The 17,614-nt window shown below is 35.7% G+C and overlaps 2 protein-coding genes across 5 annotated transcripts; one reads left to right on the forward strand and one right to left on the reverse strand.

Annotated features, from left to right (window-relative positions):
• The first annotated feature begins 10,048 nt into the window (after window positions 1–10,048).
• Window positions 10,049–12,879, forward strand: LOC108461114 (uncharacterized). Its single transcript, XM_017760815.2, has 2 exons — window positions 10,049–10,929; window positions 12,435–12,879. Coding segments are annotated over exons 1-2 (630 nt in total). The 5' UTR covers window positions 10,049–10,300; the 3' UTR covers window positions 12,436–12,879.
• A 678-nt stretch (window positions 12,880–13,557) lies between these two features.
• LOC108461124 (transcription factor VOZ1-like) lies at window positions 13,558–17,114 on the reverse strand. 4 transcript variants are annotated; one of them, XM_017760835.2, is made up of 5 exons: window positions 16,911–17,114; window positions 16,168–16,401; window positions 15,866–16,021; window positions 14,684–15,176; window positions 13,558–14,425 (listed from the first exon to the last, which is right to left on the reverse strand). In XM_017760835.2, exons 2-5 carry the CDS (start codon window positions 16,393–16,395, stop codon window positions 13,947–13,949), a joined length of 1,356 nt encoding a protein of 451 aa, XP_017616324.1. In that variant the 5' UTR covers window positions 16,396–16,401; window positions 16,911–17,114; the 3' UTR covers window positions 13,558–13,946. The 4 variants fall into 4 exon arrangements, with proteins under 4 accessions (XP_017616324.1, XP_017616322.1, XP_052881457.1 ...); XM_017760833.2 differs by having other exon boundaries at window positions 16,168–16,415; window positions 16,911–17,107; XM_053025497.1 differs by having other exon boundaries at window positions 16,866–17,091.
• Window positions 17,115–17,614: the final 500 nt, after the last annotated feature.

Below are 17,614 nucleotides of genomic sequence, written 5' to 3' on the forward strand. Positions count from 1 at the left end.
GTTTTTGGTATTAAATTGTTAGATTTTAAGCTTAGAAGTGAAAAAAGACTAATTTGTAAAGTGAAAGTTGTTAGTTTTGAACATAAAGACTAAAGTGTACATATTTCAAAATTGGTATGAAACTTCTGTACTTATTGATAATATAGGGCTGTAGAAGGATGAAATTGAGATCAGTTTTGAAATCAAAGCTCAAATTTGAAAGTTATAGTAATTTTGGTTTTAGGGATTAAATTGATTAGAATATAAAATTTTAGGGACCATCTGAAAAATTAAACTGTCATATGCATTCAATTTGAGGTTATAAGGTATTTAGAATTGATAAACTAGATGAATTATCGTATAAATTGATATTTGAAACAACCGAAAGATAATTGAGTTAAGATAATAAAATAAGACTAGATTAACTTATAAAAAAAAATTCACTTAATTTGATTTAATTTGATTAAACTCTCGTCCCGTGACAGTTGCAGGTGCTAGCGAAATAGTGCGTGTATTAACTCTAATTGCATATCGGTACTAGTGAGGCAACATCGATCTAAAAACTGAGAATTGTAACTTACCTTGAAGCAGAGGTGAATCTAAAATGCTTTCTTCATCGTCCAAGCTAGTTAATAAGTGCTTTCTTCACGATACTCCTTGAAACAACGTGTAAATGGCAGCTCAGAAGCGTAGCCTGGCTTGCTCGTTGGGACTATTTGGCCAACTATCATTCCTAGCATACGAATTTAATTAAAATATTACATTCAAATAGATGAATTAGAATTAAAATAGAATCACTATAATAAATTTAAAATACATGATGAGAAAACAATTAAATAATCGAATCATTTTACATCGTAAAAATAACACCAAACTACTTTTTTTTAATCAAATCACTCTATTATGAATTAAGATATAATTAATATATGAACACATGAGCTATTATTTAAATACTCAATATGAAAAACTATGTAAAATATTATATAAAAATAGCATAATTACGATACAAATATGTGGATATGTCATAATTTACATGAAAAATTATTATAATTTTATAATATCTTTTAAAAAATAAACATGCTGAAAAAAGCATGAACACATACTTTATTTCTTATAAAGAAAAAATCTTCCATACAACGTGGCAAGCAAAGGCAAACTCTGTTTCTAAGGTTTAAGGATTAGATTGGGATGGGGATAAAAGTTGTAGATAGATCAATCACATTTCCAAAGCAATCACGTTTTTTTTCCTTTTCTTTTGTACAACCTTAAAAGCAACAATAAACGCAAATGCAAACTTAAATGCCAATTTCAAGTAATTAACATATAGCATTTTTTTCTGTTGTTGTAAATAAAGGGGCTTATAACAGCCTAAACATTTCAACCTGGTTCATGCATCATTGAATTAGCAATCCTTGTCTTCTGCTGCTCGATATAGGGCACCACTTCACTTGGAGGGTTGTAGCAGATTATGAGGTCACTATACGATATGCGTCCAAGCTTAGTCATACCATCCGCTACTGCGTCCTGTTGCCTATTGATATTCCTGAAAGAAATCTGCCATTACCGTGCAAGTAGCTTTGAATTTCCCTGGCGTCCGTTCCTTGCAGCGTAACCCCTAGAAATGACATTGATTAAGAGAATATTATCACTCTCCTAAATCCCTTCTCCCACGCTATCCTAATACCTTCCAGAAGTGCTCGGGCTTCTACTTGAAACACAATCGCAGAACCTGTTTTTCGCATAAATCCCAGGATCCATTTACCATGAGCATCCCTTAGAACTCCACCTGTTGCCGAAATCCCTGCTTCCAAATCATCTGAGCCATCCGAATTTACCTTAATCCATCTATTACTTGGTGGTCGCCAGGAACTAGATAAACTGAAGTTGGCGGCCAAGTTCTTTTTTAAATCGGAAAGGCAATACTTCTAGCCCATGAAACACTCACTGCAATCATTTCCGGACCACTGCTATGGGAACCATTAAACAGAAAATTGTGTCTATTCTTCCATATCAACCAGGCAATAATAGAGAACAAGGAATTCCATGTAGTTCCCTCAACAGTTGACAGAACATCACTACTTAAAATTTTCCCAATCCAGTCCTATAGGGATAAAGCAAAGAAAAAGGTTCGAACCTCGTCCGGGATTATTACGTTCCAAGTACCTCTAGCGAAATTGCAGTCCCTGATAACATGCAAACCGCTTTCCCATGCAGCCCCACACCGAGGACAGTGACTTTCCTCTGTCATCCCACGACGGTTCCGCTCACCATTTGTCAGTAGCCTGTCACTCATGAGTAACCAAAGGAATTGTCAGATTCTTTGCGGAGCGGAAACTCTCCACACCAAATCCCAACATGGGTTCACTTCTCCCCACTGTCCATAACACATAGTTTTTCTCCCTCTAGGAAATTACCATATAGCATTTCTGTGCGTCCATAACTGTCAAGAGATTAAGATATAGATACTGTGTTTTAATTTATTTTAATTAATAAATTATAATAATAACTGATAATTTGATATATTTTTTAAAAAAACGATATCAAATGATGTGAATGTTTAAGCGAAAAGACGAAGCTCTCAACATTTAAATAAAGGTAAACAAAGATAAAAGAAGATGGTCAACTGTAAAGCTAATATTTATTACTTCTTTCACTGTGTACGACGCATTCGGAGCCACTATCATCTTTTATGTTTTGATCATACGTGGCGAAAATCTACGGACGATGCTGCCACAATTTCCTCAGGCTTAGCCTACTGAAATATGGGCCTAGTGTATTTTAAAGGAATGGAATATAGGCTGGCTGGGCCCACTATGAAGGTTTCTTTTTCCTTTTAACTTGCTGAACAATAACTGCTACTTATTATTATTTAAGTATTTTATTGAGTGGATTTACCTTTAATTGAATTATCTATTCGGTCAAGAAATTATGAAATTATCTTTCTATAATTTTAAAATTATTTTACTCAAGGTATTTTAATCTTCTCATTATAAAAAATAATTAAAATATACATATGTTAAGATTTAAACCCATGTCTATTGGATTATTAAAACTTTAGATTTACCTATTAACCAAAGCTTCATTTCAACATATTTTTATTTTATTATTGTACATATTTCATGTATTATTATAATTAATTAATTTTAAATCATTCGTTTCATTTTTATTGTAAGTTACTTTTTTTATGAAAAGAAAATGAACAGGATCAACTACATGAACCAACTGTTTACTTTATCTTCCTGTAGAAAGTCAATAACGTCCTTGAGAGCCTCATTAAAAACTTGTAAACTTGATTTCCAACTCAAGCTAAGTTTAGCAAGGCAATCTGCCACCAAATTTTAATTTCTTAGGGTATGTTTAATCTTCCACTTCCCTTCTGCTCTTATAATGCGCTGAGCTCTTCTGAGAACAGTAATCCCGGAGTCCTCCAAAATTGGTATAGACAAGAATTGAACGACTTCAAGATTATCAGTCAAGATCAAGATTTTTCTGTATCCCTTATTAAGCAAAATAATAATTCCATTCAGAATGGCCCAGACTTCAGCTTCAAATGGAGAACAAACTCCTAAAAAAGAGAGAACCCAACTATCCAATTTCCTTCATAGTCTCTAGCCACACCTCCTGTGACAGCATATCCAGAATCTCTGGCCACAGCTCCATTCGTAGAGAAAAAAACCCAAGAATTATCAAAGATATTTGCAGAAGTCAACCTGTGTTTAACCCTTTTATTGGTTCCCATGCGCGTTTCGTATTGATGAGCCCAACAATTAGAGTTCTTAATCACCTCAGTTGCTGACCGAGAAAGCTTCTGGAAGATAAAAAGATTTCTATTTTTCCAGATACGCCACGCAATTAAACCAAATAAACACGGCCAAGAGAGTCCACTATCCTGCAATCTTTCATGAAAACAAAGGTTAAGAGAAAACCAATAAGAAAAAGGAGAAGAAAATAACCTTTGTTTTAGTTTCCTTGGAAGTACTAGCATCCACACATCCTTCCCAAAAGGACAATCTCAGAGGGCATGAGTCAGATCTTCAATCTCATGCCCACACAAAGCGCATAAAGTACAGTACCCAATCCCTTTCCTAACACGTTCCGAATTAGTAAGGAGTCTTTGCTGATAAGCCAACTAGAGGAAGACTCTAACTCTTTGTGGTCCTGGGTATTTCCAAATATACTTCCACTGATCGTTTGAAGGATTCCAAGTAGACTCTTTTAAGGCTCAATATGCACTACGAATCGAAAAGACTCCTGAAGTTGACCGAGTCAAGGTGCGGATACGGGATACTAATAATCCTACAAATCACATCTTCAGATAGCTATGCTCGAAACATATCCAAATTCCAACTTCCATCCAAATTGACAAACTCCCTAACACAGCAATCAAGATCAAGGTTAGTAAAAGATGGAATTTTAGAGGCTAAAGAACCCATACCTGGAATCCAAGAGTCTTTCCAACATCTGACAGTAGAGCCATTACCAAGAGACCAAATTAAATTTTCACAGAATAATGGCCATATCTTAGAAAGAGATCTCCATAAGTGGGAGCATTGACTCCTGCTAATCGAATCCAGGAGCTGTTCTTTCCAATTATACTTGGACCATAGAACACGAACCCAAAGGACATCACTTTTTGAAATAAGACTAAACCCAATTTTCATGAGAAAAGACTTATTTTACTCATCCAAGTATCTAAAACCAAGGCCACCTCGAGCCCGAGGCTGGCAAATAGAGTCCCAACCTACTAAAGATATCTTGGAACGCCCATCGTTATGACCCCAAATAAATTGTCTGGCCAATTTCTCAATCTCTAAGCACACACCTCTTGGAATCATCAGAGACTACATAAAATAGTTGGGAACAGAGAGAAGAACTGATTGCGTCAAAGTAATTCTCCCTGCCATAGATAATCTCCTAGCATCCCAACTCTGCAACTTCTGCGTCACCTTATCAACAACAAAGCTTAGCATATGTTTAGTGACCCTCTCATGAAGGAAAAGAACACCTAAATACTTACCTAAATTCTGAACTTCCTAAAATCCGAAAATTTGGTTGCTTTGATTATGAACATCTTCAGAAGCAATCTTGGAAAAAAAGATATTACTCTTCCCAACAATAATTTTGTCACCCGAGATATCGCAAAACTGATTGAGAATGGAATCTAACAGCCGAGCTTGATTACGATGAGCTTTGCCAAAGATAACCAGATCGTCAGCAAAAAATAAATGAGAGATAGCAAGGCCCTTGCGAGACAGCCGAATAAGATCCCAATTATCGATCTCTATTTTCTTTCGAATAATGTGCCCCAACCAATCCATGCAGAGAACAAACAAATACAACGATAAAGGACATCATTGACGGATTCCTCTAATCGGTTTAAACTTACGAGTGAGCACACCATTCCAAAGGATCTGTATTGTAGATGAGGAAATAGATGACATAATAACTTTTCGCAGAAAGATGGGTATTCCCACGGCACTCAACGAGGCATCAATGAACTCTCAGCTAACTCTGTCATAAGCTTTCTCCAAATCTAACTTTATGGCCATCCAGTTGTTACTTTTCTGCTTATATCACATAGAATGGATAACTTCTTAGGCAAGGATAATGTTATCTGATATGTTCCGGCCAGCTATAAATCCAGCTTGTTCCTGTTAGATCAACTTAGGAAAAATTACCTTAAACCTGTTAGCGACCACTTTCATAACCAACTTGTACAGCACAGAGCATAAACTGATAGGCCGAAATTGGCTGAAGTCTTCAGGATTCTCTTTCTTGGGAATTAGAACAATCAGAGTGTTGTTCAACTTCTGATCTATCTGTCTTCCAGCAAAGATCTCTTTTACCCATTGACACACATCATCGCCAATAGTATCTTACTGATTTTGAAAGAAGAGGGCATGATACCCATCACTGCCAGGCGCTTTCAAAGGCACCATATCAAAAAGTGCCTTTTTGATTTCCTTATTAATGACATCAGATTCCAAAAAAGAGACCTCCGAAAGAGAAAGTTTAGGGAATCCAAAACTAGGTATACTACTTAAAATAAGGGGTCTCACTATAGAGCCTTTCAAAAAATTCCACAGCCATAGACTGCAAGATGTCTTGTTTCGAACACCAATCCTCATCATCAATACGTAAGGTAGAAATACGGTTGAACTTTCTTGTTTTGATCGTGCGACTATGAAAAAATTTCGTGTTTCTATCCTCCAACTGTAGCCAAACACAACGAGCCTTTTGTCTCCAAAGTAAGTCCTCATGGTCAAGGATATTTTCCAACTCATCTCTAACTTCCACTTCTTTTTTAGCTAACTAATTAGAAGGAAAATGATCAATGGCCTTTTGAATATTGTTAAATGATCGCATAAGGGTCCGTTTTCGTGCTCCCAAAAATCCATACACGTCCCTATTCTAGATTTTAACAGAAGAAGTAAAATTATTAAGAGAATCAACCATATTGCCTGCATAATGCCACTATTCTTTAACAAAGGTGGGAAAGGTATTATATTGCATCCATCCTGCTAAGAGGCCAAAATTCGGGCAAGTAGAAAGTAATAGTGGCCAGTGATTTGACTTAATGCGAGAAAGGCGTTGAACTAAACACTATGGAAAAGTTGTCATCCACTCATCATTAGCAAGTGCTCTATCTAATCTTACGTACGTACTACCTCGTTGCCAAGTGAAAGCGGGTCCACTAAATCCTAAATCCTGCAAAGCACAAGAATCAACAAAATTACCAAAGAATTCATAGTGTTTACCTATATTAAAGGGACTTATCTTGTCTGAGGAAAATAAAATAGCATTGAAATCTCCCATGATAAGCCAAGGAAAAGACTGGTCTAGGGCGATAGATTGTAACATTTCCCAAAGAAGCTTTCGTTTCAACTTGTCAGGGTTACCATAAACAAAAGAGATGAAGAGTGACTTATTGGAAATAAAATTATCATCTCGAAGAAAAATAAATTGAGAATGACTGATAATAATTTGAATTTGGACAGAATCCTTCCATCCCACCTAGATACCACTTGAAAACCCAATTGCTTCAACTCGATGAGAAAAGTTAAAGCCCAGTTGCTCGATAACAAAAGTGGTTTTTTTATCGCTTACTCTCGATTCAACCAGGCAAACAATATCCGGTCCATGTTTCGAATTATATTCGCAAAAAACTCGGATAAATTTCTTACTAGCTCACCTTTGGCAGTTACACGAGATAATTTTTAGATTAAGAGTCATTAAAATAAAATATAATAAAATATAAATAAAATAAAATAAAAACCAAAGGCAGATTAACTAAATAATATCAAAACCCACACAAATAAAAATGAAAAGATTAAAGCCCAACAAAATTAATTAGCCTTACTGCCAAGGGGTAATAAACCCCTCCATCTGTTCATCATTTCTGGTAGAACATCCAGAATCAACATTTTCTTTGGTAATAGCCAAAATACTCTCAGCCAAATGCTCCATGGATTTTTTTAATGAAACACGGTGATGGCCTGAATTTTTAAAGCGCACGTTACTTCCGTGTAAGCTTTTATTTTGCTTACTATTTTTTCCTCTAATTTTCAGACCGTTGCCCGAATTAAGGATCCCCACCGGTGCCATGGAGCTGTTTGAGGGCAGAGAATCTTAATTTTCAAAGAAAACCACAGTTGTGTGTTTGCTGGAATCTAGACTCCCCATGTCAACCATCCCTACACCTCTAGTATTCTCCTTTAAGTTCGAAGCAATTTGGTGCACAACAGGCTCCTCTTCGGCGCTCAAAGCTTCTCCATCGCTGGCCTGCTCTGTTGCGATTTCCGCCGCTGCTAGGTCTTGATCAGTATTGGAAGTAACGACAGCAGCCTACTAACTCACTTCTTCTTGGACAGTTCAGTCCATAATTCTCCAGGCCTGATTTGGTGAGTAAACTCTAAGGCCCAAACCATTTGTAAGCTTTCCTAAATTCTGGGCAGATTCATTAAAATTAATGTGGGCCAATTTAGGATCTAAAAATGAGTCCTTATGTCTATTGATAATCGGGCAGAATCATTTTTAGAGCCTGTCTCCTTGGTTTTGCCTTTTTTGTTTCCTTTATTAACCTCTATCTGATTGTTAAAATAAACTCCGAAATCTTTCCTACTTTGTTCCTCAATTAAAACATCTTTCCCTTTAGACTTCCGCAAATCAACCATGTCCATTTCTTGCGTTTCTTTCACTAAATCCATATTCTCAAGGCCACTAAATCGGGAACCTTCCTTTTCCTTCTCATGAAATCTGGTTAATTTCTGTGGATTTTCCCTTGATTTTTTTTCAACAATCATCCATGGCCCGTAGTTACCATCTTTCTTCTTCGATCTTTCAACGTTCAATTTTTGAACTTTCGATTCCGTTTCAGGCGAACCCCTACTCACCTCGACCATAGATTCAGTAGATTTGAAGTTGCAAGTGTTTTCCACATGCCCATACTGTCCACAGTGAAAGCAGATTGTAGATAGGGATTCGTATTCTACCTTTTGTTTTCGGCCATTAATCAATATTTGAGACATCAACGGCTTTTCTAAATTGACATAAACAACCATCCTAGCAAATCGTCCCCTCGTCCTACTATCGTTGTTCATGTCTAATTTGACCACTTTGCCTACAAGTTCTCCTATTTCTGTAATGATTTTACGATTATAAAGATAACTAGGTAGCGCAGGGAATCTAATCCATGCCATCACAACACTTGGGTATGCCTGAATAGGATCAAAAGCAATCATCAAGTCTGAACAGTCAAATATTGACTGAAAATAGTCCACAGACCTTCGGAGAGAGCCATATCACAGTTGGAACCATTTCTATGTTCATCATGTGAATAGGGGCTGAGGGTCTCCACATCCTGTAGAGTTTATTCTGTATGGCCAAAAAACCAATATTACGGCTTAGGAGTTTTAAGATTATTGTGTTGTCCATACCCTGAATGAGGATTTGATGAATCCGATCTGAGAAAGTAATGGAAGGCACACCATTCACTACGGATCTCTGGATGTCTCTTTTCAAAATATCAAAAGCTTCATTTTCATCCGAGTTATTGGATCCACCCTTTGAGGACTGACCGACAAGTATGTCTCTCCAAGAAGTAGGCTGAATAGAGGGCTGTTCGATCACTATGTCATTGCTCGTCGCTTCCTCCTTGTCTTTAAACCTAACTTTCTTAGGTATCATCTCTTCCGTAGTGGGATTCCCAGGATCAGCAAAATCACAGAGAGAATTCATGATTTTTTTAATTTTACTTTTATATAATATTATAAGTTACTTTTAAACAAATATGTATGTATTTAAATCTGTAGTTTCCATAAATATACGCGTAATAAAATTTTAATAAAAATTAAAAATTTAATTAAATTATTAAGTATTAAATTCAACAGTCAAACAAATTCATGAAATTAATAAAAGATAGTTGTTTAGTAACTTATATGCAACAAATTATCAATAATTCATATTCATATATTTAGTAACAATTAGATTAGCTTTTTAGTTTTCGAACTAAATTCTAAAAACTAAATAAAAGAAGTAAAAAGAATTAAAAATATATAATTATAGGAATATATATCTCTTTTACCATTATAAATTTAAAGTTAAATTAAACTACTCATACTTTGTCATCATTTATAACCACCCATAACCCTTTTTATTTAAATTATTTTTATTAACTTTTTCACTAATAATCTACGCTGCACGTGATATTACTTATTACTTTATTTTAATTTCGTATTTTTATTTCAACAATATTTGTTAGAAAAATGTTTAAGTTAGAAAAAAAGAAGTAAAGTTTGATGGAGAAAAGTGTGTGCAAAAAGTATATTTTAGCTTGGGATCTTTCTAAGTGTTTATAATCAGGGAGTAAAATTTTAGATTCTGCAAATAAGATTAAGTTTAATAAAATATTAAAAATAAATAAATATTTTTAAAAATACATAATAATTTTATAAGTTTAATGATCAATAAAAATATGTATACTGTGAATACGTAATTTTTTTTATGTTTAGATTAATTTAATTATATATTATAATTAAAAAAATAAAAGGAAAAAGGCATAAATGTAGCGGCCGAGATCTCCCCAGATCAATAAATGGAAGGTGACCAATCCATTCGCTCTTCTAAATCCATAGTGTAACCCATCGGCATCGCGAATGCCATCAGATCAACACGACAGCCCACAGACAAATATATATATATAAAAACACCTGATTGAATTTAATGGTTTTGAAGAAACAACTTTCCTTCTAAATTGGGTTCTATAGAATATCAATTTATAAACGAAACCAAAGAGGTGAAGTTGGCGGAGAAATAGTGGTGGATGGCAAGAACCAACAAATATACCTCCATTAATTTCAACCATGTCCTCGAGAAAAATCTGACTCCTTCTTCCTCATCTGGTTCCAACAAGAATCCCCAATCCAATCACCAAACCCATTCCTCTTTTGCTTCTTATTCATCCGTAGGCAATGTCAAAACCCATGGCCGTATGCTCGTCCTGACCCGTCCTTCCCCTAAGCCTATTTCCACTCCTCCTGTCGTTTCCCCAACACCGCCCAAACACCCCCTACCTCAACCTCGTTCTGTTTTAGTCCCAGATCAACCACCTTCGTCTGATCAGATTTCTTTACGACCCGGTTCTGGGACATCAATTCCAGGTCTAGAGAAGAAGGAGAAAGAAGGTGTGCCCGTTTGTGGACCGCTGAAGCCAGATCGATTCGTTCCGCCTCATCTTAGGCCGGGTTTTGTTGGGAGAGAGGAGAAACCCGAACCAAAGGTTTTGCGTGGAAGAGAACAGGGGTTGAAGCATTTTGGGTCGTCGGGTCATTATGGTGAAGATAGGCGGCCCAAATCTGGCGGTTACGAGAAGATCAGAAAAGGCGCTGAATCAGATTTGGGTTTGATACCCCATCCCAGATCCAGTGGAAATCGCCCTAGTTCTAGTGGATGGTATGTTTCCTTTCTCCCTCTAATCCCCTTCCTTGTTGGTTATGATATTGAAATCCAATGTCAGGTTAATTTGGGGGGGGGGGGGGGGAACAATTTGTTAGCTTTCTAAACTACAAAAAAAGAAAACCCAAATGCCTGATTTCACTACAGATACTCGTTTGCAGGGATAGCTACTTGATAAGGTTTATTTATATGTGTATGCATGTACGTATATGTCCTTTTGAACATAATTTTATAGTAAAATGAAAGCTAGTCTTTTACATTTATTGTTTTTCTTTACGCCCAGTAAGTACTTGTCCTGATTTTAATCTTTGTACTTGTGAACATATCGCTTGGTCTCTGGTCCCCTCTCTAGATTGAGTCAACACTGAAGTAAGCAACCAGGGCTGTGTAATTGCACTTTATAATGCTTTAATATGGGGCTGTGTTTGTGTAATCCATTTTGTTATGACTGAGATGGTTTGGATTATTGTTCCTGGTCAAAATGGATTTATTAGTATTGCATTTAGGGGCTGATTGTAGCATTTTCACCTCACCCCAACATAAATAAAACATCAAAAAGGGTGTTAAAGAGGAAAAAAAAAAGCCTTGTTAGTCTTTGGGTGTTTGAGTTTCACGTTTTGGTCCTTTTCTAAGACTTGTGGAAAACCAAACAATAAATTGTTGGGAACTTTTTCTAAGGGAAAATTTGTTGTCACCTTCCATTTTTTTCTTCTCTTTTTTCTCAATTATTGCTCAGATTTGAACGTAGATGTACGTCGAAGGATCTACAGGGTTCACCCCTCTTTGAAACAATTGAGCCAAACATGCTAAAGCATTTTGATCCTAGATGTTTTTTAAATTTCTGGGTGTTAGAATGCTTAAGTGTTTGATGGGGTTGCTGAAATGTTGTCACTTCTTACCAAGAAAAAGGGTAAAGATAATAGGTTCTGTCAGTCAAGTACTTATTATATTTTTATCATTTTTACTTGAATATAGTTGTGAATATACGTTTTATTTATACATATGCCACTTATATGGAAACTGCATACCGAGATTTTTAATTGGTGTGAAAATATTTACTAATTCATATTGGCGCTATAAATGCTATTATATGATAATGTTATTATTGGATGTCAACATCTGACTTGAACCAAGGCATATGAGGCCGAATAACTAAAAATGAATTGGGATCCTGTTTTTAGTTTAATTTGACAAATAATCATCTTTGCTGAGTAAATTGGCTGTGGGGCTTGAGGTTTTATGGTAGCCAAATGAGAGGATTAATGGTGCTTGAAACTTTAAATGAATTGAAGGGAGGGTTATTTCATATTTACCCCCATCCTTTGAACAAGTTTGGGGATTTGCCATCCTTCTCAAGCTGTGTAAAATTGACATCATTACTCTTCTTTTTGCTTTTCTAAATTTTGCCTTCAAATTGAGCTGCACCTCTTGTTTGTTGGTACATGTGGCTGTTTATTTTAGTGAGATTTTACTTGGTTTATGTCTTCAAACCTTTTTTGCAGAATTGGTGTGAAGAAGTTGTAACTTTGTTGAAGGCATAGATGGATGCTGTATTGTGAATGGCTGCCGTTTGTGTCCCTTAGTAAATTTGCATAATTTTTCAGAAGTTGGATAGAATCTGATTTTGTGGAATGTAAAATTACAGATAGGGTGGGCAGCTTTTGAGGAACATCATGAGTTGTCCTATTCTAAAGTAATAATAAAAAGGGTTTTGAGGACCAAACTCCCTTGAGAGCTCAGAAATTAGGTGACTGTTTAAGAATTTTAGAGTAAAAAAGGCTGATATGGAGTGTAGAATGTATTTATGTTGTTTTAACTGTTCAACCACTTTAAGTGTTGTTTTGGAGGAGGAGGGGTTTAAATGTTGCCTCTCTCCATGTTCTATGTCTTGGCTGTACTTTGAACATCCTTTGAATTCCATAAAATTCTATTCAATGCTTCTTGAAATGCTGACATGATGGCCACGTGATGTGGTAATATGGTTTTATAATTTAATACTTATTATTCAAAGATGGAGCAGTGAAGGATTCATTTATTAGCATTTATACAGTAATTACTTCGAATACAAGCATCACATTCTGTTGCTTCATAAATTACTTTACTTCCAATGTAAGTATTAGTTCGTGTCCCTTGGAAATCAAAAAAAGCAGAGAGATGGCTCACTTTGGGCTCAATATATATAGAATTTGCTCTCCGTACAAAATAATTAATAACTGGAAGTATGCATTTCAACAATATATTGCTATTATTATTGAAAATGTTGCCTGTACATGCATATTAAAATAATGAATGTAGTATCATACATATAACTGCATTATAGTATTTATGATTTCTATTAAATTAATGTTTCTAAAATAAGCCAATACGCTAAAAAATAAACTAAAAAGTTTTTTTATTTTTTATTTAACTTTGGCTTGGGTCAATTTAAGTTACCATTAACTCGTATATCTGACAATGGCAGTGAAAGTGAAGGGCAGCATAATAGGAAAAGGAGCACCCATTCCAGGGCCTCTTTTTCTTTATCAGTCACTCACCTGGGCTTTGCATATGTTAAAACCAAGCAGCATTCGAAAGCAAATGAGCACCCATTGATTTGTACATATAAACTAAATAGAAGGGCGAGTGTGAGAGAAAACAATCCACTACCTTGGATTAACAATAAACTGCATCAATATTAGGGAGAAATTAACATGTTTCCCTATATAAAATTTTCTTCATCTACAATTTGCCATTTACCTCCCTCCCCAGTTTAATATAATAAAGGTTTCCACTTACTCTAACTGTACATAAACACCATATAAGCAGTAAAAAGCCACCAAGCAGCAACTGAAGAAGGAATAAAGGAAAAAAGTTCTTTTAAGAAAATGACACTGCAATCTTTGGTCTCTTATCTATAGACCAACTACAGCAAAGCTTGATGCAGAATAACACTGGATGCCAAATGCACAACTAGTCAATTTTCTTCTTTCAGAAACATTATAACCATAATTCAGCTCATCAGTCTTACCGCTCATCTAATCTTGAGCAGAATTAACATTTGCCACTGCAGCAGCAGCCGTGGCCGCTTTCTTGTTTGCCTTTGTCTTGCCCTTACCAGGAGGTTTGTCATCTCCAGGGACTTCAGCAGTGAGCCTTCCCATTTTCTTCTGTAGATCAGCAAGCGAATCCTTTGGAACTTTTGCTTTGGGACTCTTCTTTTGATTCGCAAGCTTCAGCTCCAGTCTATATAAAGCAAAAGCATCACAACCATATATCTCATATTCGAACAAGTGCCATTCATATTTGCCAGAAGGTTGCGGGTCCATGTAGTATGACCTCTTTTGGCCCGCAAATTCCTTCATCACCTGCTTCCTCGATTCATGCCAACCACGTCCAGAGTAATCTGGTAATGACCTTTGCTTTCTGTTTCCACTCTCAAATGCCCTCCTAGGCTTATCAAAGAAGAGCCACTCCCTGATTATTTCACCCTCGAGTAAAGAAAGATCAAATAGCTCTGCAATAGAAGAGAGAGGCTTTCTTATAGGACATATAATGGCAAGAAAAAGGACAAAAGAAAGCAAGGTTTTTATTTTCAAAGCAAATACGCAAAAGCCAGAATTACCAAAAGCAAAGTTGCAGAGAAAACTAGACACTATTTCAGATATGTAGCCACAAACCACATCATACCACATTATCTACTACATTCCCAAGATAACAATGAATATTCTTTTTTAAGAAAAGAAAAATGATAGACAAAACCATGTTAGCTTACCAGTAGCATTCCAAGGAGATTTCATGGTAGCGGCACCTTCACATTGAGGGATGCCAACATTCTTACCCTGTGCCTTTGCTCGAACTGCATCAAGTAGTAAATTATCCTTTAAACTAATTCCACCAGGGCGTAGAATGGGATTTGTGCCAGGGGGGTCTTCATTCAAAGCTAGGGTAGCATGAAAACTGCTACAGTAGTCCTGAAACCAGTCAGATCCTTGAGCAGGCCTTGTACAATCCCACAGAGCACACTTCGGACCCATGAAAGCAGATGGTGGAGGAGAGATATTTGGCAGCATGTTGGAGTTAGCGTCCTTCACATAATCTTCAGTGCCATTGGCATCGAGGAGATGCCCATGGTCAAAATCTTGTTGTAAATCAAATGGATGATAATCCAATTGATAATTTATGTCAGCATTAGCTGAGGTAGAAACTTTGCATAAATCAAACCCTTGAAATGATTGTTCTTGTGGCTCATGAGTCACAAAATAGTCCTGAGAAAGAAAATGTGTTAGTCTTCATTGCCACTTCCAGGCAAACATTGCGCAAACGATGAGCAATGAAACAAACCAAAAATAGGGAAAAGGGGGGGGGGGGGAGAAAGTGACGCAGAAGTTCAAATCAAGAAAACACCATGAGTCATTTATATGTTTTATGCTCAGATCAATGTGTCACTCAAACAAATCTATGTTTCATACTTTGGCTTTAAACAAGTATGAAACAGAAGTACAATGAAAATTGTACTTAAGTTCAGCTAAATATCCAAAAACCAACGCGATCATCACCTAATTTACTTTTAATATAAAATGGTTAGTATTAGGAGAAAGAAAATCAACATGCAAGAGCTACCTAAAAGAATATATATTCAACACTAATGGGTTTATCAAATGAAATTAAAATTTTGGCACATAGACTCTCCAGTGTCCACCAGAGTAGGATATCTACACTCACTTTTACTTTATAAAGAAATAAATAGATATTTATATCGAACCAACAATAAGGAAAAATATTATAGAGTAAACCCAAACATAAAATACTTAACATAAATTTTAAGTTACATTTAATTTCCTTTCTTTTCAGAGTAGTAGCGTTTTAGTAAGAAAAGAATGTAGAAAAGAAAACCTAAAGCAAACGAGTTAGTCTTTCTCCATATTAGCATCACATTTGGGGATAAAGGTCTCACCTCGGGAATTACAGGTAAACTACTGGGATTTAGGCTTTGATCATCAATCTCAGGCTTCAGCACAGCTGACTCCTTTAATGGACTAGTGGCATCATCTTCCTCCTCGTACAGTTGCAACAATCGGTTTATATCATCAGAGAATGATCCAAGACTACCCTACATAAAGTTCATCAAAGTCACTTCACGTTTAGGCACAGAAACACTATCCAATAAGTTCAAAAACAGAGCTTACCCCCATTTTATTTACAGGTAGATTGGTGCAAAGAGTTTAAGTGGTGTTGATAAAATAGAAAGATACAAACCAATAAAGAAGAGGCCGGGGATGGTGTGCAGAGCTCAGCTTTCCACTCACGAAGATTCTGATATACTTGCTCCTCTAACACTGCAACATCACCGGCTCGACCTTCCTTCCTAGCTGCTTGAAGATCAGTGAACTGTTCTTGGAGAAAATTTAGCCGGTTCTTTGCATTGTCCACCATCTGCTGGTGAGATGCAGATGTACATTTGTTCTTTGATGAATTATTCTGCATTGCCTCCTAACACCAAAACCCTATTAAACCACAATGGAAGAATTTAGAAGACCTAACATATCTAAGAATTTCGACCCTTAAATCACTGAACACAAAAACATATACATACACACAATATACACTTAAATAAACAAAAAAATGAGAAAACTGAAGATAAATCTTATAATGCTGTTTAACGGAGACATAAATAAGAACCCTTTTCCGTAGTGATCCCAAATCCGCCTAGTTTTCACAGTTTCAATCCTACCCAAAAACCCTAAAACATAACAAGTACTTTTCCAAATCGAATATTGAAACCCCTAAAACTTTTTTTTTTAAAGCAACAAATCAAGTCAAAGGGAAGACTTAAAGAAGAGAAAAAAATGGGTTACGCATTTGATCTCACAAATGTTATCCCAAATAATAAGTGAAAAAAAAAACAGAACAGAAGTAGAAAACAGAAAAAAAAAAAGGGAAAGGGAAAAAAATACCTAAAAAGAAAAGAGAAGAGATGGAAGAAAAGAGGAAAATATTACATGCAATGGGAAAAGGAGGAAGAAGAGAGGAGTGAGGGTCCAGCGCAGTCTCCAGATAAGCAGAGGGGAAACCGCGACAAATACGAAAAAGACCGCCTCCAACTATTTATATTTACCCGCAAGCATCACAAGTTCACAGCACTGACTACCTCTTTCTTTTAATATATACTGCTTTCTTTTTCTTTTTCTTTTTTGGCTTTGCCAGCCAACACTATTTTCCCAGTAAAACAATAAATTATATACTAAATTATGGATAAATTTTTGTTTTGGTCATTAAGCTATTTAAAAGTTTTTATTTAAATTACTGTACTATTCAAAAGTCTTATTTAAGTCACTGGGCTGTTAAGTTTTTTTTTTTTTTTAAGTTTTGTCAGGGAGTTCCAAGCAATAATTCGACAATCAATATGGTGGATTAGTACCTAGAAAAACATACCTTAGATCCAAGTCGATCTGATAGTCATTGTAGGAGATCGAAGAAAAAAGCTCTTTGAATTGTTTTTCATAGATTCATAACGTCTAAAGTTATTTCATGAAAAAGAACTGAGTTGCAAAAAATATGGGAAAGAGAGTTTTTTGTTGGTGTAGGTAGTAGGAACATAAAAAGTCATATAGTATCGATTTTAATAACTCAATGACTTAAATAAAAATTTTGAATAATTTAGTAATCAAGTTATAATTTTTTTAATTAAGTGAAAAAATTAACC

Source organism: Gossypium arboreum, chromosome 3 (assembly GCF_025698485.1).
Source record: "Gossypium arboreum isolate Shixiya-1 chromosome 3, ASM2569848v2, whole genome shotgun sequence".
In the NCBI taxonomy this organism is placed as follows: Eukaryota; Viridiplantae; Streptophyta; class Magnoliopsida; order Malvales; family Malvaceae; genus Gossypium; species Gossypium arboreum.